Source organism: Vulpes vulpes, chromosome 4 (genome assembly GCF_048418805.1).
Source record: "Vulpes vulpes isolate BD-2025 chromosome 4, VulVul3, whole genome shotgun sequence".
NCBI lineage: Eukaryota > Metazoa > Chordata > Mammalia > Carnivora > Canidae > Vulpes > Vulpes vulpes.
In genome coordinates, this window is record NC_132783.1 from 27590634 (window position 1) to 27618492 (window position 27859).

Consider the following 27859-nt stretch of genomic DNA (forward strand, 5'->3'; position numbering starts at 1 on the left):
AAATTCTTTCATTGAGAGGGCCTGAAGGAGGTAGGGGCAAAGGGGGGGGGGGGGCGATTGCCTACAATTTATCACTGTAGGTCAGTTATTCCCAAGTGAAATGTGACTTTGATGTTATGAGTTGCTAAATAAAGTTCAGTCTAGATCAGTACTTTTTTCTTTTTGCATTTACAGTGATAAATGAAGTCTACATGAGACCAGATGAATTCTGACAATGCAGTGCATCCCCAACATGATACAGTAATGATTAAACATTTATGCACTATTCATAAGACAGTGTTTTGAGTTTGACCATGGTTGGCAGTGCTAGGTAGAATGTTATAGAAAGTTAAAAAACAAAGCAAGAGGATAACAAAACAGAGGTTGAACAGTGAAAGCAAAGAAGATAAATACTAACTGGTTCTTTTTTATAAAAGATTGCTTTCTGTATGAATGTACAGTACAATTGACATAATTTTGTACAATGGAATATGTGTATTTTAACAGCAAAGGATAGAGATCTCATGATGCAGGTGAAACGGTAAGCAAAGGGTACTGGAAATTCTGCTTGCCAGCATTGCCAGCTGTTTCTCACGTTACTTCAGGGTGCCTCATGGACCTCAGAGGTGGTCCCTCTGAGCTTCGCAGTGCTCCCCCTTCTCAGGAAGGATCTATGTATATTTCAAGAACAGTCAGGAGGAATTATAAGTACACATTACAGACACTAGAACCGAAGCAAATCATTCTAGTCATGGCTCGAAGAAAAAAAAATTATTCTTGACTAAGCTTGCTTTTTCTCATTAGAAAAATGATGTATTTAATTTTAAGATGTGTTATCTTGGAATTAAAGGGATAAGGAAAATGAATTTTGTCTTGTCAGGTATTAAACTGACCTTGCTTTTTAAAAAGTATTGAATGACGTCAAAATACTCACAAAACCTAAAAACGTGCTATTTTAGAAGATATTTATATAGTAAATTATAAAATCTCAGAGGTGGAAGGAATTTGAGATCTAAAATCAAGCTTCAGTGGGATTCAGGAGCTCCTTTTACAACACACCTGATAGGCATTGTAGTGGGACAAGCACAGGTTATGGAAACAGATAAACTTGGAATCAGCTGGTGGGTCTGCTGCCTTAAGACTGGCTGTGCGCCTTTGAGCAATTTTCTTAACCTCTCTGAGCTCCAGTTTTCTTATCAATTAAAAAATTATAATTTTCCTCCAAATAAGGTTGTTTTGAGAACTAAATTAAGTACGTGTATTAAAGTTCTTAACACATTTTATATGTCCAATACATATATGAATTCCTTCCCCATCTCTTCCCCACAAGATTTTGAAGTTTTAAGTTAAACTGAAACTTACTCTCTTGTATTTTGTCCATTACTATGACTTTTCTGTTTCATCAATAGACACATTTACTCTTTCCACACCATAAATTCCTCAACTCTTCAGCTCTCCTACCTCTTGTTGGTCTCTTCTGCTCCCACTGGTAAATATACAAACATCCATCTCATATTACGGAACTTCCAGAGGTCACCATCCTTTTTTGTTTTAGAAATAAACTGTAGTGCATCAAAGATCTGAAAACAATAGTCTTGTTGGGATCAAAGCTGCTACTCAGTGGGTCTACTTGTCCCTTTGTTCCGTACAATCTCCTAGTACTTAAGCAGCCTCTGATTGATTTTGCATTTTGTCAATCAACCACACCATCTGATCATCAAAACGGAGAGGCTTAGCAAAAACATTGGGATCTCCCCTGTGGTCTTTAAAGTACATGGATATATATATTTTTTTGGTTTTGAAAATTTTACAATCATATTTGTTTTATTTTTTAAAGGCTAATTCGCATTCAAAGTGCTCTAAAAATCTCCTTTAGCCTAGATCCCAAAATAAAAATGTTTTCATTACTGCCAGAAAGATTTAAGTTAGTTATTAGTAAGAACATTTTTGATGGGAGATAACAGACTCTACTGCCCTACAGCCAAGGGAAGTCACACAATCAATCCCTTTCCCCAGAGATAAAAAAAAATAGCCAAGGAACTTTGTACAGTCCTTTCTCTAGATGATAAAATTGTATCATTCTATTCCTAGAAATATTTACTCTCAGCCTTGATTAGAAGCAGGGAGTCAGATAATATCTCATCTGAAAGCCCTCTTTATTCTTCTATTTAAAAAAATAAAAAGCATGTTTAGAGCAAATTATTCTCAAGTTTTCCAAGGGCTGGCTGCAAAGTGCACCTTCCGAGCGGGAAGAGGGTTTGCTGCCACCTGCTGGACCTTTGAGATGAAGCCCGCAGGATCCTCGCTTCAATGCCTCCTCACTTGAGACAAAGCATCAACAGTTGAAAGCAGGCGCAGTTTACAAGTCTGGCTGTGTCTAACTGGATACACTAGAAAACTTTACGGGTTTTAAAGAATAAGGTTGACCTAAGTGCTTTGTGTGTTAGAAAAGTGTTTTTCAAAGTGTGGTTCACAACCATTAGCTTCAGAAAACCTGGAGTGTATGTTACAAGAACAAATTTCTGGGCCCCACCCAGACCTACTAAATCAGAATTTCCACAGTGGGGTAGGGGTGGGGAGAGGTGGGGGGTGGGGAGAGAAGGGGGGGAGGTCTTAATTTCCCTCTGGGAGCAAAAGTTGGAAAACTGTGTGTTAGAACACTCTGAAGGCAATGATTGGCTAAAACTAAAGTGCTGTATATAAAATAAATCTTATTAGTTGGTAAACTGAAGTGTAAAATAAAATAAAAAGTTCTAAGTGATGTGTTTTGCTTTCTTTTTTATTTCAATGATAGTGCCCACTCTGAGCTGTAACATTTCACTAGGTGTCTCATAATGTAGAATTCAAAATCCAGTTAGCTTATTTGCCTTTTATGAAGAATTATGATTGGCACCATCTGATAAACATTAACAAGGTGCCCAGTGGGCCAGACTATCAATATACTCTTGAGTGTGATATAAGGAAAAACAAAACCTGATTATGGAAAGATTGGCATGACACTTAGCATTTTATTTATATTAATCCAGCCTATTCTTTGGTGATCTTTGGCTCTAGAGGATGGTTTTTTGAATATTTCTTTACCCATCTGGGATATGTTAGGAGAAAACAGAAGTAAGGGGTATGTAATTCAAGAAAGTCATTTTTTACTTTCCAAGAAAAATGTAATTAAATGGCATAAAAGGAAAACAGAACTAAATCAATTTAAATGGGTATGAAACAAAAGTGATTTGGGATTCAGATAAAATTTTCAGCATCCCAGCTTGTTTTGATTTCTTCCCCCCTTCAAGCTTAGTTCTGACTTCCACTTCTGACTCAGATTCTAGAGGCACACCAGAAAACCCACAAATATTCCCTGGGTTTGAAAGGCAGCTGGAATTCTAGGTTCCTCCCTCCAGCTGTCACTCAACTTCTGAGAATTGTTTTTCATCACTTGCTCTGTGAACTGGGAGTTTGCTCTGTTCAGAGAAAGGGTTCACTCTGTTTTTGGAAACTGCTCATGCTTCTCAGGCAAGGGGATCAATTACTCTAAAAAGGCCAGGTTGCTGACCCTTTGTCCTGGGACAGTGTTGGGGAGGAGGGATAAGAACAGCTGTCTGCAACGCCTTCCGAGGTCAGCCAGGTTATGTCAGAGCCCCAAATGTTTCAGGCCTGAATTGGGGTGGCCTCGGCAATCGGCTGGCCAGCTGTTCCACTTTCCGTAAGACAGGCCTACTTAAGCTTCAACGATCCTACCAGAACCTTTCTCAGGAGACCAGAGACCCAAATTTGAGAATATATATTTAATTTACAGGCATCCTTCCCCTTAAGAATTCTCTTTATATCGCTGAGTGCACTACACTGGCTTTTTATCCAACATGGATACTTTGAATTGAATGAAGTCCCTTATAGTGGAGTCTCAAAGCTGGTGTTAAGGTTTCTTTTAAAAAAAAAAAATGTCCCATCTTGTTGAATCCTGGTCTCATTTTATATACCATTTTAACAATGCTAGGACAATAGATGAAGACAAAGAAGAAAAAAATTCTCCAACAGGCTGAATAGAGAGGAACATCGACATATAAAAGCTCAGTAAGAAGAAAATAGAAGAGAAAAATGACTTCTCAGGATAAGCCTCTTGAGAAGAGATTGCTTGTGTCAATGGGAGATTTATACAGACACTGCTTCTGCTTTTTAAATTTTAGTTGTATTAGATCCCTAAAACTGGGATTCACATTAACACAAAAAACAAAAACCAAAAGAACCACTCTAATGGCTGTGTGTGTGTGTGTGTGTGTGTGTGTGTGTGTGTTTTCCTCCTTGGAAGATTTTGAAATAGTAGCTGTTGTTTGTTAAGTGGCCTTTGCACTAACACGAGTAGCTAACACATGTTGAATGCTTTCACTGTGCCAGGTGCCGGTCTATACGCCTAACACTATGGATTCATTTAATCTGCACAACCTACGATATGCACCCATTATTGTCTCCATGTCAGAGGGAGGGGCACTGAGGCTCAAAAAGGCAGAAGCATCTGCCTAGAGTCTCCCAAGGAGTCAGAGGCGGCCTGAGATGCAGCTGTAGGCAACTGGTCCTGTATCCACACTTACCCACTTCAAAATGTGCCTTTGTACGCCTGGGGCCCGTTGTGCCTTGTCTCACCCAATCATAGGTGAATTTCATTTAAGAAATGGTTTCCTTTCACAACACCTAAATCAAACCATGACTTTTTAAATTTAAAAACTGGGCAGGGAGGGGGCATCTTTTTCTGCATTATTGTTTTTAAATTTTGAGAAATTTCTCATTACTATTCTTTTTTTCCTCTTAATTTACCTGTAAATTAGCACAGCTCTAGCAATAATATGCGATCCTAGTTGGCTCGAAGGGGGTGCTTGAGGAGTTTGGTCTAGTGCAAATCTGTTCAATGGTAACTAGCAAAATTTTGGGCTCCCCCCTTCCGTGTATTGAGTTATAAGCAAATAGGCTGACAGAAATACAACTACAGCTTTTCTTCTCCCCTTGTATCTGCTTAAAAGTCTCTATCATTTGGGGCTATCAAACTCTTTAGAAGATTTTTAAATATTTCTTACTGTGATTTAGAAGACTTAAAATAACTTTTGAGTTATTTCTGAGACAGGTAAAGCTTATCCCTCTGATGGACACTTCCTTTCATCTGTGATCTTTGTCTTGTGATCAAGAGGGCTAATATAGCCTTGTGGTCAGTGAATCGCTCTGGTGCTTGACTGTCAGACCTTGAGCTTTATCCCCCCCTCCTTAGACAAGTTCCTTAACTTTTCTTCACCTCAGTATCTCATCTATAAAATGGGATGATCATAATATCTACTTTATAGTCATTTTGTGATGACTAAAAGAGTCAACATTTGTTAAGTATCTAGAGTGGCATCTAGCACATAGTAAGCCCTCATAATTATCACATTAGTGGCTCTATGATTTTTAAAATTAAGGCAGCGAAGCCCTGCAAATATAATGAGGGGGTTTTAGCAATTAACTTAGAAGTTCACATCTTCTCTCCTTGAAATTAGTGATGGGAATGTTCGAACCCATGTTTAGAATCCATCACATTAGTTCCTTGGGAGATGTTTTCAAAATAACAATGAGACATAGCTGAAGAAAAAAAAAACTGGAAAAAACAAAGGTGTAGAAAATGTCTTTGCTGGGAAGACTTTGCGGAAATAACTGTTGAGAAATCCTCCACTGAGGACACTGTGGCAGGAAAGTTTTGCTGCCCCATGCATGTCCAGGAGAGACATGCCAAGAGGACTTCATGGAATTCTAAGATTCCAGTGACAACTATTTTTTAGATTCTAGTTTGAAACACAGAAAGCTTATGACTCTCTCATCATTATTCTATTTAAAATTTTTCTTGTTGAAATGTCTCAAGCTATTATTGGTTTAGTAGCGAGCCAAGCTGGGTGCTGTTTCACTATTTAATAAGAACGTTCCCTGAATTACATTTAGTCAGAATGGCACAAAGCCTAGGGTGACACTTCCTTTTATGTAGAGACTTTAATTTTACTTTATTTTAGGTTACATTCCTCCCTAGTCTCAGCCCACGGATATCACCCATTCATCCTGAAATAAGAAAATAAGAGAATCTGGGTAACTAGTACAAAAACACTGTCAAATCCACCTTTTTTTACTTATCAAACAGATGCTTCTTTCTCAGAGACTGTTTTTCACTTCCAACATACTAACAAAGCATCTGATTTTATGACCAATCTTATGAAAGTAAGGGGGTCCTTTCTTTTTCAAGATTTTGTTTATTTATTCATGAGAGACACGGAGACAGAGAGAGAGAGGCAGAGACACAGGCAGAGGGAGAAGCAGGCTCCATGCAGGGAGCCGGACGTGGGACTCCATCCCGGCTCCAGGATCACACCCCGGGCTGAAGGCGGCCCTTAACCGCTAAGCCACAGGGGCTGCCCAAGGGGGTCCTTTCTAATGTCATTCAGCATGGTCAAAGTCACCTACAAAGCCTATACAGAGTAGGCTCTTGCTAAATAGTTTGGGGAACACACAATTAACAGGTCTCGGGAGTGGTATTCTGGTGCCACGTGAGACTGTGTAAACCATGTGGTACTGAAGAGAGGGTCCAGGCTTGGATGTCAGACAAATGTCCAGTTCTAAACCTAGTCAACTACTTATAAGCTTACTGATTGCCCAACAAGTTGTTTAGCCTCTCTTGAGCCTCAGACACCTCAGCTGTAAATTGGGAATAATATCTTCCTTTCAGCATCATTCTGAGAAGTAAATGAAATGATAGTATAATTGGTTAGGAGTCCAAGTCCACGTTGAATTCAGAGTCCACTAATTAACACTGTGTGATCTTGGGCAAGTTATTTCGCTCTTTGTGCCTCTGAATCCAAACTATCATCTATAAATTGGGGATAATGATAGTAGCTATTTCATAAGGACTACTGATTAAAGAGATAATCAGTGGTGTTCACCAGTGGGAATGGAGGGGGTGTGGTTGAAATGGGTAAAGGTAGTCAAAAGGTACAAACTTCCAGTTTTAAGAGTCTTGAGAATATGATGGTCAGCATGGTGACTATAGTTAATAATGGTATACTGTATATTTGAAAGTTTCTAGGAGTGGATCTTAAAAATTCTCATCACAAGAAAAAATGTGTAACTGTGCAGTGATAGATGTGAACTACGCTTATCGTGGTTATCATTTCACAATAAATACAAGTATCAAATCCTTATGTTGTACACCTGAAACTAACATAATGTTATGTGTCGATTACCTCTCAATAAAAGAAAAAAAGATACTCTATGAAAGATACTTGGCATAAATCAGGGCCCAAAATTTGTGCTCACTTAATATTAGCTATTGTTATAACTTACGGAAGGATTTTAACACAGTTCTTGGCACACGGTAGAAATGTGATACATGAACCCCCCGCCCACCTCCTGTCTTTTCCTCGGGTCTCACAAGGTTGTTTGAAAAGCTGCCACAGCTTCCATCCCATCCATGTAATCCTATTTGGGGCTGTAATACTTGACTCAGGGCCTTTGGGTGGTCTTAAAAACAGATTAATCCGCCAAGGAAAGATACCAAAGATTCCCTGACTTCTAAAATGTCTTCTGAAGAACAAAACACTCTGCTGTTTGATATTTCCTCCTAAGAAGAAAAACTTTCTCCGTTTATTCCTTGATTGTACCCTTTCTTTTCAACTTAGAGCTAGTTGCAGTCCCTTGTTTTTTGTTTTGTTTTGTTGTTCCATAAACAGACCATTAACAGTTATCAAGTTGCTCAAGAAGTAGAGGCTGTGAAAGCAGGATTCCTCTGTGGCACATATAAATGTTATAAGTATTTTGAGTATTATTATCATTATCAGGTAGAGGAAGAAAGGTAGGCTGGAAAGTAGGTCCTTAGGACTATTTTTATTAGGGACCCTGAATGTATATTTCACGAGAAATAAAGCATACATAATTTAGATAAACATGTCAAGAATGAGGTAAATAGGTAAAATAAATTCTATGTATCAATAACAAAAAATTGTTTAGACTATAGGACCCTGTATAAACCTAGCTTCCTTTATACTTGAGATACACTTAATTAGCTATCAAACTTGGTATAAAATCAGGAATCTGAGAAATGTCTGACAGGATTTGAAGTTTTCAAATTAAATTTTTTCTTCATCCAATTGTCTCTGAGTAGTGAGCTCTGTGATTTCCAAGTGCCAAATGGTAATTTAGTGTACAAACACACATACCATAGAAACCCATTAACTTTTTAAAAATCTAAGAAACTGACCGTACCTGATAACGTTAAGGAAAGAATAGGTCTGGTTTGGGGGCTCTTCCAGAAGACTGATTTTTATTGGCCTGTTGCTCCATAGGATAGACTACAATTTTCGTACCTTTTATTTTTTCTTCTTAAACCATAGAGGGAGAAACGGAGACTGGCCTCTTTCGTGATTTTGTCTGGTGTCTGGGTCCTGTGGGAATTTGCTAGTTTGCTTTATGGCCTTTGGCCAACCCTGGTGGGAAGTCTAGAGAAGAATTCAATTCTGCTTTTTCCCAGAATACTTGTTGACGAACTTGGTAGCACTGAAGTGTTACATGAATCTTTGTGTCCCCCAGAGTCCAGTGATAAGGGGACATGAGACCAGTGAGGGTCAGTGTGCCTGGGAATATAATGTTGGTTCTTAGAATTTATATATTTTTCTCATGAGCTTTAGGCAATCTTTAAAAACAAACTCAACAACACTGATTTTAGGAGGGAAGGAGCGCGCTGCCCCCTGCTTCCCTCTGGAAGCATTTTAAGCATTTAGCTTTTCAGAAAACAATCACTTCTTTTTGATAACTATGACTTCAAATACCCTTCCTGCCAGGCCGGTTGTGACTCATAAAACAGCAGTGGATTTCAGGAACTCACCCTTAGAATACGGGTGCTTGCAGCTTCTCAACTTTATAACTGGATAAAAGGATACATGGCGAGGGCTTTTGTCTGAAAGGTTAATTCCACACTCGGACACTACTAGCCACATCTTCCTCGGCTCTTAAGAGGCTTGCCTGTGAAAGTGCCACGGAGTTCCAGGGTTTGATATGCCTGTCAGCAGCAAAACGACCTTCAAAGTTCTTTAACCTAGGACCTGTAAATAGGACAATGGTCCCATGTTTGCCAGTCCACACCCTTTAAATGTAGATCATTTGTTTTTGACACCTCAGATGTGACTCTTGCTGCCAGGCTAGAATTTAGGCCGTGTGATAATATGCAGCTGCCCTATGAAGAAACCCATTTCTTGAAAGAATTAAAGTCCATTTCCATCTAGAATTTACGAACCCCAGCTTTCTTGAAAGAACTTTTTGAAACTCGGATTGGGGTTCCTGTAGTTAAATGAGTTGCTTCTGGTGCAGATTAAGTGAGATACATGTTATCATTAACAATTGTGCTACATATATTTTGAAGTACAAACATTTACATGCTCCCGAATGACAACCCAAATGTGTCTTATAAAAACACATTCCTAAAAGCTTACGCTTTGTACTGCCAAGGAATAGTCAAAATGCAGAAGCAGTGTGATTCTTCCTCTCTCTCTAAACAGAATGTGTTTCTTATTGAAATACTAGAAATAAAATCGTAAACGTTTTAAGACTCAAATGGCAATGCTCAGATTCCCAATCTTGCCAGTTCTGTGAGTCAATCTACTCTTCTACAAGACCGAGAGGAATATGCTGTATATAGATTTACATATGCCTCCCTTTCTAGGATATCTAGTGTTGTGCGTACTCATTACAGCACAACGGTCCAGGAAGAGAGGTTTGAGACACTGTGAAGGGGAAATTCATGGGAAAAAATTGCATGAGATCCCCCAGCAAGTCAGTGATGACTGTGACTACATTTTATTTTATAGTCCAGTGCCCATGAACCGTGCAGTGGATTCCTTGGGATAAGGTCCATAAGGCACCAAACAGAACATAGGCACTCAGTAAATGGTCATTGCTATGGTGTTGATGACAAAAACCTGACTTCACAGGTGCTCTGCCTAGAAATTAAGCTCACAAAGGATAGAGGAAATGGCAAGGTGCTAAAAACTAAACAAAATCTGCCTCCTCCTACCCCACAACCAACCAAACATCTGCTACCACAACAAAGCCAAACAACACCCAGATTGCAAAGGGTGCCCAGTGGGCAGGAAGCTGAGCTCATGGGTTCTAAGGCTCGCACCTCCCACACTGACATCATTCCCATAACTCCAACCTGAAACATGGTACATATAGCTTATTCTGCATGCAAGTTCCCAGGAGGCTCTCTGGTTGAGGAGAAGAGGCAAAGGGAATCCCTCTTACTCCAGGGGGCCAGCTCAGTTCTTTTTCCTCCCACTCCCCTATCCTCATAAGTGGTCACACTCTGTCACAGATAATAGTTTGGGAGGATTCCCACCCCTCCTCCATAACGTAGGACCGTATAATTCAAGATGAGACCTATGCTTCCAGTTCCCAGTCAAAGTTGTGGAAACTTTGATTGCATGCCTAGCATGTTTCTTAGAAGCTTTTTGGGAACCCTATGACACTCCCAGTTATGCTAGTGGGGTGTTTAGTCATCAACTCCAAATAGTGGCTCTGCTAAGATTGCCACCTGTCCTACAGGAAATGGACTGAAAACACTTCTCATTCTTACATACCACAAACCAGTGGACAACTGGGAATACTTGTGGGTCATTACCATCCCAGGCTACATTTGAACTGGTGATCTCAAATTAACTGTTTTGTGTTCCATTATCTTTCCTCTACTTCATACTATTCTTTAAATGCTATGTCAAGAATGCAAAGTTATAAAAATGATCTCCTTTCCTGCTTCACCTTAAGAAGCCTTTTTTGGTTGTCTTATTAGAAAAGAATGCACAATGCACAGCTTTTAACAGACTTCCTTTGCAAGGGAACAAGTAATACAAACAATAGTGCTAAATAATGGATAGATTGCTTTTTCCTTCACCCTGTATTAATCTTCCTAATTGATTTCCCAAAAAGGCAAATGGAAGACTGAGCTACATCCTGTGGTTATAACCTCTAGGTAAACTGCCACCAGAGGCAGTGGAAGATTTTCCATAAAAAAAAAAAAAAAAAAAAAAGGGCAGAAGAAACAGCCCCATTGTCCTGTAGCTGACTTAATTATTTTTGTGTGTTCTGTCTTGGAGTTTTACAACGTAGAGCTTGAATTTTTACAATATACAGAGAAATGAATACTCTCACAAGAGGAAACTCAGATATTTCGGGGGCAATAGAAGAGAAATTTAGAGTATTGGCTTAGGTCAGAGTAGCCCATACAGAGAAGATTATTTTTAAACATATGTACATTAAACAGATAAAGAAGAAAGTGATATTTTAATAGGATAATGAAAAATATAGCAGGTTGACAGTGACAGCAGTAAAAGAACAGGAATACAGACATTTTCAGAGGATAAAAATGGTACCATGTACCCTCAGAGCAGGCAAGTTTTTGTAAGAGGTCTCTAAACATATCTCCTATATTGAGTAGGTGGATTTCCTTGGAGCTGTCAAAAATGCTCTGTGGTTCTCTACATTAATTCATGTTGAATATTTTCCGTGGTTGGTCAGACTTGGACTTAAAATAGATTTGAGAAAGGTCTTCAGGTTTACTGTCAGTAACATTATTAACTTCATAGCCAGCTGGATGACGGCACGGTGTGTGACCAATCCAAATTTACAAGGTAACCTTGCCTGAATCCTCCTGGTCCATCAAATATAAATTACAAAGTGAAGATGCGAGAATAGAATTGCAAGGAACAGTGGGAGAAACAGTAGTCAGAAAGCAAAACAAACACAAGGAAAAAAATCTGTGAGGTCACTCAGAAATGATGCTAAGAATTGTGTGTTCTCACCCTACGGCCTCCACACACATGGGGTTCCTCGTGCTTCACAATCAGCCCCTGTAGCCAGCAACCCTTCATGCCACAACCGTGTGCTTTCCCCAGGGAACAGAACAGTCATATGTACCTTTATCTGCAGCCTGTTCACCCTTCTTTGTGTTATTCCTTTATCCGCCCTCTACCACTTGTCTCAGCTGAGGAACAGAAGCTTACACTTTCATGGGCAATTGGAGATACACTCCTTAGTTTCTTAAGTAACTGGGAAGAGAAGATGGAAATCGCTCTCTATAATTATCCTTCTTGCCCTCTCTCATTTACTTATTAAGAGAAGTCTTCCGAAATGAGTTAATACATAGGAAACATCTGGCAAAGAACCTGACACATAATAAGTGCTCAGTAATTACTGACACCCTCTTCCTTACCCTTCTTACTAAACTATGAACATTTCAACAATCCCTAGAGTACGTCGTCTGCAATATCAAACAGGTGGCTGAGGTTGACAGACCAGAGCTGATCCCTGTCCTCAATAAAGTTTTTATCCCTTAACACTAGGAATAGAGATAAAGCACTACCTAAAAAGGAAATCTCAGTCAATACAGGTTATATTTTCACTACATTTGAACCTTTTCGCCAGAGGAACACAGCTATTAGGCTGCATCAAGGCTGTGTGCAATGTTTGATAACACTGATCACTGTCTTTCTCGTGACTAAAGCATAAATCCTAAGTATCCTGCTTACTTAACATAGTGGCACATGTCTATTTTGGGGTGCTCCCATATTTCTTAAGTGTGCAAAGAAGATAAATATGTTTTAAGTCAATCTGAGTTCTATAGATGTTTGACTCGTTAAAAATACTACGCTCCTTGGACCCAGATTGGGAAGTGACATTTGAAATTAAGTAAGTTGAGGATTTTGCTAGGCATTCTCGGGGACTCAAGTAACACTGCAAACAATCTGTTTTGAGCAAAGCAGACTCTCAGCTTCGGCTACAAGATTACTCTTCCGCAATAGATGGTTTCCACACCTGAACTGGGACACCACTTTTCTTGGCTGAGAACTTCGGCCTCGGTGCCACAAAATACGATGTAGAGGCTGACTCTTGCTTTGGAGAGGTGGGAATGCCCACGGGCACTGGGGATGCCCTGACTGGTGAGGTGGCCTCTGCAAAGTAGGAAGGCTGGGAGCTATACGCTGGTACCGAGTACACAGAGGAGGCCTGCGCGGTAGTGGGCGAGCCAGCATTCACGGGCCGGGGAGGGAGCGCTTGCTTCATGGCTGGCACCGAACCGACCTTGGCAGATGACTTTTGCAGGAGGCCGTCCTTTGCATCTGGGGGTTGGAAAGTGAACAAGGATGCATTGAGCTGATACGGCTGGTGTTTCATGACGTCCAGAGCATTGAGGGGTTTCTTGCCCTTCTTCTTGCTTGTCTTGGAGGCCTGCGGGGCTGATGGCTGAGACTTGAGGGCGGCCAGAGGGTAGGAGGGGGAGTGGATAGGATTGTAGGCCACGGGAGGAGGCGCTCGGACGTTGGAGGAGTACTTCCAACCGGCCGGCAAAGACGGAGTGGGAGACTGGGCACGAGCGGCGTGGGCCTGCACCGTGTCTGAATCCACCACGTACTTCTCCATCCTGGACTGCCGTTTAGCGAAGAGCTGGGCTCCTTTCCCACTCATTGCGGGAAGCTCGCCGGCCGCTCCCGGCGCAGCAGCGTGCGCAGCGTTCACTGCGGGTGCGGGGGCCGTGGCCTTGGGTGTGTGGCCGGGCCCGGCCACGGCGGCGTGCGGCCCCCTGAAGGGACCAGCCAGCGTGAGAGCGCTCGCGGGCCGGCCAGGGGCCGAGGAAGGCTGGGCTATTTTGATGGAGGAGACGACGGTGCCCTGGGCTGGGCCGGACGCGGGGAAGGCAGGAGGGAGGGTCGGGGCCGCTCCTGGGGACCAGACCGGAGAAGCCGGAGTCCCTGGCTGGGAGGAGGGCGAGGACCTGAGCGCAGGCTTGGGAGCCACGGGCGGTGGAGTCTTTTGCTTGGCGGAGGAGCTCTGCATGAAGTTGCAGGCCTCTGCCCCCAGGCTGAGGTAGTCTTCCTCGGGCCCCGAGTCGCCCCCAGCCCCAGTTCCCTTCTTGCCTTCCGAGTTCTGAAGAAGTGACAGGAGTTCAGGGTTGGGGCTCACTTTGGGCTCTTTAAAGGTGAACATGGGCTTTGTGGTGCTTCGCCTTTTGGCCTCCTGCAGTATCCCGGTCCTTTTGGCCGGCACGGCGATCCTCTCGTCCCGGGAAGCGATGCGCTCCGAGGAGTCGTAGAAGGCCGCCTGGGACCACGGGGCGGGCTGGGGCCACGGGGGCGGCTGGGGCGCGCCGGCGGCGGCGGTCGGGCTGGACGCGGCCCCGCAGAAGCCCTCGGGCGGGGGGGTGACGGCGGAGTAGGGCGGCGGCGCGGGGAAGTCGGCCCCCGGGCTGGGCCCGCGCCGCGCTGGGGCGAAGGGGCTTGCGGGCTGGCTCCCCGGCCCCGGGAAGGGCTGGGCCGTTCTGTTCCGAGGGCCGGTGCTCCGGGCCCCTGGCGCCTCGGGCCCCGCCCTGACGCCGTTCTGCTGGGGCAGGGGGCCCGGGCCGCGGCTCACCTCGATGTAGCTCCTGCTCACCGAGCTCCGCGTTCTTACAGCCTCTTCCTCCTTCCTCTGGTAAGAAGCCGCGGCCCGCAGGCCGTCGGGCTGCGCAGCACCCGGCTCCCTGCCTGGCATCGCCCCCACCCTCTCCTCCTCCTGGGCCGCGATCTGATCCATTCGCTCCCTCCTCTTGGCAAACATGAGGGCGCCCTTGCCCGTGGTGTCCGGCAGCATCTCCATCGCGTCCCCTCTGTTCAGCTTCCTCTCGATGTCCACCAGTCCCGAATCCCAGTCAAAGCTCACAACCTGCGCTCTGTCGTCGACGTCGGACGGTGACTCTTCCTCCACCTCCGACTCACTCGTGCCCAGAAGCGCTGTGTCGCAGGGCTCCTCTTTGTCACCCTCCTCCTCCTCCTCGTCGGCCTCGGCCGGGCCCGGGCGCTCAAGCTCACCGGTGCCGTAGCTGACCAGGGTGTACTTCTTGGCCCGCCTGCGGCGCTTCTTAAACATCAACACCCCCTTGGAGTTGGGGTTGGGGGCGTCGGTAAGGAGGAGGGCAATGCTTTTGCATTTAGACTTTGCTTCTTTCACCTGCTTTTCTGATAGGCTTTCACTCCTCCTGAGCCCTAGGGAAAGCACAAAAATTATACTGAGTTGATGGATTCCGAGAAGACCTCCCAGCGACCCAGAAATCAACCTTCCTGGAGGAAAGTGAATATGGAAAACAACACGCTTACACGTGGCCACTGAATTTTAAAGCAATCTATCTCCTTTCCCTTCCTTATTTCTTTTAAAATGTATACTTCCGTCATGATAGACCGTGACATATATAACTCTACCCAATGGTCTGTTTCGCTTGCTTATATAAATAAAATACATCTTTACCTATCGTGATTAGGATACAGGTAGCATATGGATCTTTATATTTTAACAGTAAACACTGGCTACTAAATGTCAGTCGATAGGACGTAATCAAAACTAAAAAGGAAACAATTTAAGGACATAGTATTTTCTGAAAAACTACTTAAGAAATACCTTGTACTTCCATATCTAAAAAATAAAATGGCAATGTAAAACTGTTTCCAAGCATTTTTAAACACTGGAGGTGGGGGGCGGGGGAGCAAGAAACTTATTAAGTGTTTCAATGTAATGAATTTAAATATTTAAACTTTCTTCTCCTTTTTTCTTTTTTTTTTAAATTTCACGTCTCCCTAAAGTCCTTGCATTCATGGTGACTGGATTAATATAAATTTAAAAAACTGAATGAATAACAATTGAAGGCACTGAATCAATAATTGCTAATAATTCAGGACATGGGATCATTGTCAATACACGCAAGAAATTTAAGCTACAAAGTTGTCATGATAAATTTGTTTGAAATGTATTGCTCTTTGGAAATATAACACTTAGTTGCAGCAAGAATGTGTCAATCTTGGGGGAAATTTAAAAATCATGTGACTAGTGACCCTCTTAACTGTGGGTAAAAGCTGATGCAGAAATTAAGTCATTTAAAATGAGAGTTTGACAGTTTCAAAGTAACACACATTTATATTTAGATTCCTAATTTTATCATGATTGGTATAAACAACGAATTGGTGGCAAACTGGTTTATGGCATCATTTAATTGTCACCATGTATTTAATGACTATGAGCATGATTCACCAGCAAGTTTTGAATTCTTCAAAATAGTTAAATGGAAATTTCAGAAAAACTTTCTGAATATTTCATGATTGAAAATTAGTTTTTTTGTCACTGGAACAAAGTCAGACTTCATGATTTTTTTTAAAAAAACAAAGCAGAATCAGAGTGAATTAGTTTTATAACAAAGTTACAGATATTCCCTGGCAATCAAATTTTATTTCAAGAAAATAGTAAAAAGTGTGATCATTACTAAGTGTAACTCCTTTTTTTTGACCAGGGTTATACAACTTAGTATTAAATTGACAGTCACAGTTGTTGCTAACTTCACTGCCAACATGTAAAGTATGTGAATGCTGCCTTAATACACTTGTTTAATATGCTATAAATGTGAAGATGCATACAGATGCTTCAAGTATAAGGATGATTAACAGCACTTGCCAATAAAGCTACAAATGGTTATGCTAAAAATATGCTTTGAAGGGAATAATGAGAGGATAGAAGATTTAGTACAGCACTCTGAATAACTGACTTCATTACCGTTGTGTATCATTCATACATTCAAGTGCCTTTGCCAATCAGCCTTTATCTCCTCGAATGAAATTCTAAAATTTGTTTTAAAAAAGGAAAAAAAGACAGAGAGAAAAGAAAAGAAAAATCATAAACCTAACTGACATTCTTATCTTCATTCTCCTTTCTGTAATCACTCCCCTGGGTAAAACAAAACACCACAAACGGCCTTGAATTTAAATATATTTTACGTTTGGGGACATTTAAATGCCTCCACAGGGCCCAGGAGACTGACTTGTGTGTCTAGAAGGTAGAAGAAATGCTTTGCAGTCGAGTGAAGACATCTAAAACGGAGAGGATCATGTAACTGCTCAGTATTCCACATGTCCTTGTCTGTCAAACTCACTTCTGCAAGCATCATCAAGCTGCACAATGATATTTTTTCAAAATGAGGATCTGCTTTTAATATTAGCGGTGGAGCCTGTATTTTCAAGACACCTCTCGCAGCAGACTCAACAGTTTTTGACATTTAGACGCGGAGTCCACATGACTTCAAATACTCCCCTCTGCTATTTTACCTGTAATATTACAACATTCTGAGACAAGTCAAAGAGACACATTAATAATATGATTTTCCTTTAACAGCTCCTGTGCCTTTGGGGATACAAGAAAATGCCTTAAATATATTTACATCTACAACAAGCTGCAAACTTACTGCCTTCATTTCAGAAATGGGTGTTCTCCACAATTTCACATTTGTTATTCTGTCCATTAATTAAAAAAAATTTTTTTTAAACCACAGAGAGACACCAAAGAAATCTTTAAAAAGGAAAAAAAAAAAAAAAAAAAAAAAAAAGTCCGTGTGAGTGCAGCAGCAGCAAAAACGCCCTGAGATCCCAGGCCCCTTCCAATAGCCCGGCAGCGGCCCAGGCAGGACTTACGTGCGTGGCGCGCTCTGTGCTTGTGAGGTCTGCTGTGATCCCTTTCCGAGCGTGGATCCTCTCCCTGCTCTGTGCCTTCTGATGAGACTGCAAAGGATACCAGAGAAGGAGGTGCTTCGGACTGCCCTCCTTCCACCGGGGAATCCACACACCCCTTTCCTGCCTGAAGCCTGCACCCTCCCGTCGGCTGCCTCTCCAAGCAGTCGAGTATCACTTCCACTCGGGGCAGCCCCGTGTCTCCCGCTTCACTTCTCTGGATCACTTTTAACTCTTTGCCACTGGAGATCTGGATTATCTTGCTGGACCTCAGAGAAGGCTCCCCTTTCTCAGCAGTGGGGACTGAATTTATGTGGACAATCCCGTCGTGTTGTACATGAGGATCTGGCTCGGGAGACTTGGATTTTTCAGACCCCAGGAGAGCCACCACGGGGACATTCGTGACCTTGTGTCTCTCTTGTGAAAGGGACAGTTGTAGCTCAACCACAGGGCCTGGCCGCCCAACTTCTGCTTTCTCCCTTAAGATAATCTCCTCTGCTAAGCGTCCACTTTGGGAGTCAGGCATTTGGGGGGCCACATGGTAGCTCAGGCCTGTTGCTTCTTTTATGCTCCCAGAAAAACCAGGACCACTCCCTTGGTCCTCAGCTCGAGGAGCCCCACTCCTGACCGAGGCAACATAGACTTCTCTGTGCTGGCTCTTTGCCGCCGGCCGAATCTGCAGGGTGGTACTTTCCACATGCCCTTCATGGGTGAGATGCTCAGGGGTTTTGTTTTCAGTTTCAGAGACGGAAGTCTCACTTACTCCACTGGATGGTCTGCACACAGAAGAATCAGTCCAGATGGTTAAATCAGAGCATTACACCTGCCAAAGAACTTCCTGACACTTTTATGATACATGATACAGTCAAAATATTTCCTCCTTAAATGTCAACTGCAACATATTTGAAAGCAGAAGTTGGCAACATGTTTATATTATTATTTAAATATCTTCCAAATAAACTTTTCTTTAAATCAAAGCAAAAATCCTTAACAAAAGATTGTGGAACCTACATCCATCCTAAATTCAGCTTTTATTTTTCAAAAGCACAGGTTAGAGCTACACAGATGTCCGTTATCTGAAATTACTTTGGTGCTTTCAAATAACCATGTTTGTTCTAATATGACAAAGCATTTCAATGTCTTACTAAGTTTATGTCTGAACATTATAATGTCACGTAAACATATTCAGCAGCTTCAGAGAAATATTAATATACAGATAACTCAAGTAATCCTTTTAGAAGCTGTGCTTTCTTGAAAGGAATGAAATAGAAGCTGTTTTTCAAGCTCCAGTGAGCATGTGTTTTGTAATAAGTGGACCCCAGCCCAGTACTCTTGTGTAAAGAGAAATCCTTTCCATGCTGCAATGAATCATTGAGTCATGGAGTATTTATAATCAGGGATGTCTCCCCTTCTCCTATTTGAACCTGTCTGTCGGAGCACTTCCTTACAGGATCTCTGAAGTCAAACTGTTCTTTTTCTTTCAGCTGAGAAGCCCAGCTCTGCTCACCACCACCATCCTTTGCTTTTGACCTTAACCATTCCCAGCTGGTTTTGCAAATCTGGGTTTGCAAGAAGCAATGTCAGTTTAAGAGTCAAACGACTTCTTGCTAAAACTCTAAACTCGAACTGCTTTTCGAAGAGAGGCATCACTCACAGAACAGCTGTAGGAGATGCCATCATGTCTCACATTTGTAAGTTTTTTTTAAAAAGCAGCAGTGTCTATCTCTGCCCCTTTCCTCCTTCCTCAAAACGCACCTGATTTTTTTTTCTTAAGATTTTATTTATTTATTCATGACAGACACACAGAGAGAAAGAGGCAGAGACACAGGCAGAGGGAGAAGCAGGCTCCGTGCAGGGAGCCGAAGGTGGGACTCGATTCGGGGTCTCCAGGATCACACCCTGGGCTGAAGGCGGCGCTAAACCGCTGAGCCACTGGGGCTGCCCACACACCCCGATTAATGCCAGATCATCATTTGAAGGAAGAGAACTCCTATTCAAGGGGCTACCCAAAGGAATATACTTTAGAATCTATCTGATATAATTTCTGACTCACGTTCAAAATCATTGCTAACTTTGCTTTTGATGGCATTTAATAAAGCAAAACTAAGCAAAACAATAAAAAATTAATAGTCAAATGAAATGTAACTTTCTCTAAGGAAATGATCTGTAAAGCTTCCTGGTAATTAAAAAATTATAATAAAGCATTTTAAAAACACGATGATAGCAAATTAGATCTTTCTTGTATAGGAAATGATTAATATACTCTATGCAACTAAATTTGATGGTACCAAAAGGTCAGAGAGTTTTAATTTAAGAAGGCCTCGGATGGAAGTAGATTAAATCACTTTGAATTATGTTAGCAATCAATTATGAAGCTGAGAAGAGAATCATTTGAATTTATTCCAGTCTTACAGAGTATAATACAGATAATTGGGTCAGAAAAATGTTAACATTTACTAGTAGTAGAAGTAGAATGAATATACACGAATAAAAACCATAAAAGCACGAACGGTTAAAGATTTGTACCTTACAATGCTCATTTTCTCTCAGTCTACATAGGTACAATGTCCAGATACTCAGAATGGTCATGATGATGATGATGATGATGATTGCCTTTGGGCTGATTTTAATTTGAGATTGCATCTGAATCTCATCAATTAATTATTTATTTTGCAGAAGTCAAAATACTTAAGAGAAAATAATATTAATCAAAATTCCAGTTATTAAAAGTAGCAGAGAACTAGTTCATTTATTTCTGAAATTAAATATGTACCTAAGGCTCTGCTTTAAATCACTAAGGATTTTCCCAGTGATAGTCATTGTAATCAAAACAAGAACTAGCAGGGAATGTCCCAGACCACAAATATGTTCCAAAGAAATTGGCCTCATTAAAAGAGTGAAGACACTAAAAAGGGAATAAATTAGAAAAAAAGTTTTCCCCTATTTGGGATGTGTTTAAGCCTTTACAAAGATGGAGGTCCTCAAATACCTCAGAGATTTATGCCTGATAATGGCAAACACTGTGTCCACACTTGGCAAGACCCCTGTTAGTTTTCTTTTAAAAGCAAATGGCAGCTTTATAATTAAATAGGATCCTAAAGGCTTAAGCATTGGCTTGATGGGTAAATATTTAGATGGGAGATTCTAAGAATAGTGCTACATTTCTTTTATTTTCATAAGATTATGTCCATACCATAGTATGTTATATGTGTATAGAAATGGAACCAATAGTGAATGATTATCAGAGGGGTGATGCTGCACGTCGGGTTTCTGCAGAGTTAAGACAAAATTGGAGGGCTTTCAATCCTGTGTGAGATTGTCCTCTGGCATCTCCCTGAAGGCTACTCTCCAGGAAGCCAAAACTTTCCTTTCTGGATTCATTACAATGTCATGGTCAGAGCCTCACTTGCAAAGTCAGTATGGATCTGTGTACAGTACTGTGATTTGCACACCATGAAAATGTTGATGCTGTAGTTTTTGGGTTTTTTTTTTGTGATTGCCCTTATTGTTTTTTTGTTTGTTTGGATGTTTAAAGTTTACCACTCCATTTTTAAGCAATTAGGTGGAGAGGGTAGTATTTGGGGAGAGCAAATTAACAAGTGATTTCCATTAATAGTCCTTTTTTAGTCCTAATAGTCCATTATTAATAGTCTTAATAGTCCATTAATAGTGGACTAAACTTTTTTCTAACCATCTGCTCTTGTCCACTCCCAAATGGTTTTACTGGAGGTACTGAGAAGAAGAAATTGAGCTGTTTGTGGGTTTTGTTGTTCTTTTCCTTCTCCTCGGCATTCTCTTTCTATAAAAAATTATTGTACAGTGTAACAGTTTATGACCTAAACATTTTTTTATGGAATTGACTGCTGTTATTTTTTTTATTTTAATTCCAGTAGAGTTCACAAACAGTGTAATATTAGTTTCAGGTGTACAAAATAGTGATTCAACATCTCCATACAATACCTGGTGCTCATCATGACAAGTACACTCCTTAATCTCCATCACCTATCTCCCCCTTTCTTACCACCACCACCCTTCTGGTAACCATCAGTTTGTTCTCTAAAGCTAAGTTAAACATTTTTAATTCATCAGTGAATCTGGAATTATAATTTAATGATCCTAACTCACCACAAAATCTTGACCTACAAGTATTAAATTATGTACAACATACAAGCTTTCTAAGGAAAATACTACTCTAAAATACCTAAGATTTTCGACAAAGTTCATGACACAAAGATTTTCAAGTTAATTCCCAATTAACCAGAAAACTAATTGCCTATTTTCAAATATGGTTTTTCTGTTTAACTATACTTATCTACTACAAAGCACCCCAATTTCCCCAAAAATGACAAATTATATATTTAATAAAAGCTATAGTCATTCCCATCTAACTTTAAGAGAAAATATATATTCCAACAAATCTTTTGTACCTTTTGATAAGCATTTGGAGAGAGTCTGTTATGCTCTCCATGAGCTTGATGACTTGGGGGTAGGTGAGGTCCGCACAAGGGTTGCCATTGATAGAAACCACTTCATCCCCCTCACAGAGGCCAGACCCAGAAGCTTTGCTCTGGCTTCGGATCTGAATAGAGTTGAAAAGAAAGCTATAGTTAGAATCATATAACTTGTAAAGAAAACAAAAACAAAACAAAACTCTTGCCACCATCCCTGAGAAACGTTTATTTGGGAGGTACATAGATCTGCAAACTATAAAATCAGCCCTGGTTTTTAATCCATCTGTTGACCTAGAAGACCACCTCAAACACAATGTATTATGTACCATCACGTCAACATTTAATTCATAGTGCTGCACGTAAATGTAAAAGGAAAGAAAATCTATAGTAAAGGAACTGGAATAAAAGAAATAAAGAATAGAGAAGAATGAAGGCAAACATGTTAAAATAATTGAGTTTACATTAAAAATAACTCTCATTTCAAGATCTGACCCCAGTCAGAGTGACCTCTCACATTCAAAAAAATTTTAAAAGCCTTTCCCATTGCTGAGCTGAGTGGAATACTGACTATAAACAGGAGGTGGAGGGCAGGACGGTTAAGGAGAGAGCTGTACAGCTAAATCAACTAATGAAAGCCATCCCTGCATAATGGGGAAATTAGGCAGCCAGGATATTAAGAATTATGTCAAAGAGAAAAATCCTTTATTGAAATCAACTATTAAAGTCTTAGTACTAAGCAATGTTTAGCAAAAAAGAAAGAAAAAAAAGATGATTTTGCAAATAATAAAAAATCCTTGCTATATCGATTGCATTGTATTCTTGTACAGAATGACACCAGCAAAAAACTGAATAAAAACCTCAAAGAGGGCACCCCTGATGGCTCAGCGGTTTAGTGCTGCCCTCGGCCCAGGGCATGATCCTGGAGACCCCGGATCGAGTCCCATGTCAGGCTCCCTGCATGGAGCCTGCTTCCCCACCCGCCCCCAACCTCTGTGTCTTTCATGATTAAATAAATAAAATCTTAAAAAACAAAACAAAACAAAACAAAAAAACTCAGAGAACTTTCAGAACCCAGAAAAGAGAAATTCAGAGAAGTAGAATAATGGTAGAGAGCTTCCACCAGCTCCTTAGTGAGGAATAATTGAAGGTTTATATCCCATATGATTCTGATTATGATAAAATGTTATGCTAATTATTCTCCCTCTGTCCTTCCAGGTTCATTCTCCACCTTCCTCTGTGCTGCGCTGTGCCAGTGGGGGACTGGCCTCTAGAGACTACTGGCTGAGCTCCCCGGCAGGCTGCCCCTGATTGGATCAGGTCAACAGAAAGCCTCAACTAGAGATCAAAGAGCAAGAGCAATGAGGGATAGGGTACATAGATGTTCTCCTTACTGAATGTGCTGGGTTCCACTGTGGCAATGGCTCTGTTTCTCCATCTAGAGAATCACAGCTCCTGTCTGTCGGCCCCTCTCCCCTGCCTTAGCTTTTGTTCTATTTCAATAACATGTACCATCTTCTTGCATCTTCAGGCCTAACGGTAATAATAGCTTCCTGCTTTTTTATCTTCGGGTGCTTCATTATCATTTGTTGGTTCACTTAAACCTGACTTCAATCCCTGCATTACATTATCTTTAATTACTCCTTTGAGCATGCCACCTATTTCCTGCTGGGAACCCAAGTGATACTGTTGTGTTTAGATTTCATTTTACAATGTCAGTTTAATAGTTCTCAACGAACATGTAACATGTCATACAATCTGAACTTAACACTTTTTTTTTTTTAAAGATTATTTATTGGGCAGCCCCAGTGGCACAGCGGTTTAGCGCCGTCTGCAGCCTAGGGCGTGATCCTGGAGACCCCGGGATCGAGTCCCACATCGGGCTCCCTGCATGGAGCCTGCTTCTCCCTCTGCCTGTGTCTCTGCCTCTCTCTCTAGCTGTGTCTCTATGAATAAATAAATAAATAAATAAAAAATCTTAAAAAAAAATAAATACGGATTTTTATTTATTTATTTATTTATTCATGATAGACATAGAAAGAGAGAGAGAGAGGCAGAGACACAGGCAGAGGGAGAAGCAGGCTCCATGCCGGGAGCCCAGCATGGGACTGATCCCAGGACTCCAGGATTGCGCCCTGGGCCGAAGGCAGACACCAAACCACTGAGCCACCCAAGGATCCCCTTAACAACACTTTAAATACTATTCTAGATATTTTCCACCAAGATGACCCTTTCTGACTATTAAAATCAAGATTCTGAGTCCAGATATATCAAAGCCTGGTAAGCAATACTTCCTGAACAATGTTTTCATAGCCAAGCTCATTTCTGATTGGGCATGAAACCTAGGTCAGCTTATCGTCAATAGCTGCCCCCTAATCAATAACTGACATGTTGACTAATACAGGTTTAAGTTTGTACCTCCAGGTGCATTTACACTTTAAGTGGCACTCTTGAAAGTAAAAGAATACCTTTAAGTGCCAAAAGGATGACACACTATTGAAGTTTGAAGTGATTCAGTTAGTTTTGTTCTGGGAGGGTCTGTCCTTTGTCATAAATTATAATCTACAGTGGTTTACCCTTTTCTGACAGAACTATCTCACTTTTATTTGTTTTGGAAGAACACACTAGTTTATTGCAAAACATTTCCAAGGCTATAAGGAAGCAACAAAAGCAACAAGAAAGAGAATATGCCCCCAATTTTGAGACATATCTATTTAACTGCCAAATGTATTTATTTTGTTTTGTCTTGCATGAAATAGTTAAAATTAAAAAAATCTCAAGAGAATCGCTAATAAATCAAGGATAAAACAATATCCAACAAAAAGCTGTTTGTTCACACTTCAATCATCTCAATTTATTTATTTATTTTTTATAAAATAAGATGAGGTGGATAATAGAGTACTTTTTGAAGCATAGGCCCATTCATTCAATTGAGTCAGATGTACTGGAACATAGACAGGAAATTCATCCTTTGGAGGACCAAAGAGATTTTATGTTTGTAAGACAGATGTATCATTATACCCTGAACCACTCAAGGCTCAATCTCAGGGATGGAAAGAGAGGGTTTCCCTTTATCAGCAATATAAGTTGTGTGAATTTTAAGCAACTTCATGGATTTGCAGAGCAAGATGAAAAATTGGACCTTGGAAGAAAAATAAATCCCCAACTTAACAGAACTGTCTATCATGCAAACATGTATTGCTTGACAGGAAAAGGGCAGTCCATCATTATGCTTGTCAAGTGGAGCTTTTAATGGTATCCAAATAAGCAAAGCATTATTGGAGGAGTAGTTAGCATTCCTTCGGAGCATGCATCCTGAGGTCAACATTCAGAATCAACTCCTGCGATTGTGTTTCACTGACCTATTACATTTGTCTGAACAGCAAGAAATATTTTCCTGAAGAACCATGTTAAATATGGTGATACTTTCCTTGCCACAAATGTTTTTCTGAAGGACTACTCATTCTCCATTTTTAATAGGACTACCCAAACAAAGATGGTATGACAGTGTCTATTATGCCCAAACATATCCTTTGCAATCACCAATTTCACCTATATTACACCATTACACCATTTATTAGTGTACAAAAGATCTTTACCTTACATTGTGTGTAATCAGGTATTTTGGAATGCATATATTTGTCTATTATTATGTATGTGAGCAAAACTTCTAACTCCTGAAAATATTCTTATTTGTGAACATGAAATACACTGCCGGTAGTAAGTTTGGATATGCAGATCATTAGCACTGACAATGCTGAATATCAGTGAATTTATCAAGCAGTCTTCTTACGCCATTAGTCCTAGAATCATAAAATACATTGTGGGAGAGAGCACCAACTCTAAAGAAAGAAGGGTTTCAATTTTGTGGCTCCAATGGTTACTAAATGACTGAACTTAGATAAATCATATTGCACTTTTGGGCTATAGTTTTCTAAAGTGCAAAATAGAGCTAATGAATTTTATTTCTCTAGATTGTTAAAGAAATTAGAAGTAACATGTATCAGGTTCCATGTCGCACATATAGCTCCTAGAGGTGCGCAAGAAGGGGCAAATGGATAAAAATGAGTTGGCTTCCCATACATCTACACCCACGAAATGAATATGCCAAATAAAAAGAAAAGCTATAAAATGGTACTTTGTCTATAAGATGTTTGAAAACGTCTAAATTTATTTTCAGTTTTTATGCCTATATTTGGCATTAACCCGTTATCATCTAAAGCTAAATGTTGTATCTGTCTTTTCCTAAGTACAAATTTCATAAATGAAAGGTGGAAGAAGAAATCAAGCCTATTTGTTGTTTTCTAGCAGAAATAACAACCCAAATATTTAAATACTGGTGGCTTATCTTCATTGAGCACTTCCATGCTAAGCCCTCTACGTGCTTACACCATTTATCCCTACAAAATCTCAGTGAAAAGTATAAACACACTTCCACTTGTGAATGTTCAGAAGGACTGCCATTACTTTCATTTTATGGATAAGAAAACAGTGACTCAGAAAATTAGGTACTTTGCCTAAAATCACACAGTGAGAAAAACAATTTGAACTCAGGGAATCTGACTTCAGAGCATGTGTTTTTAACCATTATACACATTGCCTCTGTAGTTAATAGTTTGAATTCTCTACCATAAATCTTTTTTTTTTTTTTAAAGATTTTATTTATTTGAGACAGGGAAGGGGCAGAGGGAGAGGGAGAGAGAAACCCAAGCAGACTCCGAGGTGAGTGCGGAGCCCCACACAGGGCTTAATCCCACAACCCTGAGATCAGACCTGAGCTGAAAAAAAGAGTTGGATGCTTAATCGACTGTGCTACCCAGGCACCTCTACCATGAATCTTAAGGAGAGAGAGGAGTGTAGCAACAATTAGCATAGGCCATAAAGAAAGTCAGGGAGGAAATAAAAACCTGCCCAGCCAGTCCATGAGCTGGGAAAGGCTTTCATTTGGTTTTCTTTTTTTCATCTTTTTATTTTAAGAGCTATATATAAAGTGTTCTTTAAAGATTGGAAAATAATCAATATTATGACCCAATATGTCAAAAATTCACACTTGACTATAATTATCTTTTGCAAACTGTGATTTGACCCAACATACCTACCTATATCAGCATGCAATGTATGCTTTTTTTCTCGAGAACATTCCCCTAGAGACTTCATTCTACATCTAATACATTAGACAGATAAGGAGTTTCTATCCATAAAATACTGCATTTCCCATTAGTGTCTCTCAGTTTAATCAAACCACAGAACTAAAAGATACTGATAATGTAAATATTTACCAAATACTGTATTTTTTGCTTACTGCTTCTTGATCCATGCCAGGAAAGATTTATTTCACTACAATCAAGTGAAAATGGCAAGTTAGAGCTTCTCTGGGAAATTCAACAACATTATTTTCATTTCAAAGAATAAATCTGAGAAGAGTTTCAGCTCTGCTAATTTGGTTTTAGGAGTTAATAATTCCCCGGCAAGATGCAAAAAGCTTCTTTTTCTATTCTTTTATTATCACTTTATTTCCAAGTCTTCCAGAACTGACTAGAGAGTGGGTATCAGATCTGAATTCTCATAGAACCTTGTAGTTAAACTATTTTGTGTTGTGTAAATGGTCAGCTTGCTGTCCATGAGACTAAATCTTACCTCATGGGTTGCATTTTCATGTATAACTCATTGACAATCCCTCTTGGAACATGTCACCGTAAGTGGCAGAACCAAGAGCATCTCTTCCTTAGATTCCACTACTCTATCTATTAAAATATATGGAACAGAAAGAGAAAATTAGCATAAATCTAACGTATCACATGTGGGCTATTCTCAGTCCATAACCATGAAGTCTCAGGGACCTGGAGAGAACTAAAAGAGGATGAGCGACATGAT

General features: G+C 40.5%; 1 protein-coding gene and 1 long non-coding RNA gene across 7 annotated transcripts in view; one reads left to right on the forward strand and one right to left on the reverse strand.

Annotated features, from left to right (window-relative positions):
- Nucleotides 1–26134, forward strand: part of LOC112930978 (uncharacterized) — a 156768-nt gene extending 130634 nt beyond the window's left edge. For 3 of the 4 annotated variants that reach the window (XR_003237240.2, XR_012001010.1, XR_012001012.1), the window contains one exon: nt 175–2740. This is a non-coding gene — a long non-coding RNA (uncharacterized lncRNA). Of the gene's footprint in view, nt 1–174; nt 2741–23203 lie in introns of those variants that run through there. The other variant, XR_012001011.1, reaches the window with a different exon arrangement.
- The window catches only part of SYNPO2 (synaptopodin 2), a 179811-nt gene that overhangs the window by 17613 nt on the left and 134339 nt on the right, over nt 1–27859 (reverse strand). The window contains exons 2-4 of one of the 3 annotated variants that reach the window (XM_026013456.2): nt 21965–22116; nt 17502–18313; nt 12835–15038 (exon numbers count right to left, since the gene is read on the reverse strand). In XM_026013456.2, coding sequence (XP_025869241.2) covers nt 12835–15038; nt 17502–18313; nt 21965–22116 — 3168 coding nt within the window. Of the gene's footprint in view, nt 1–11285; nt 15039–17501; nt 18314–21964; nt 22117–27859 lie in introns of those variants that run through there. The other 2 variants (XM_072755349.1, XM_072755350.1) reach the window with 2 other exon arrangements.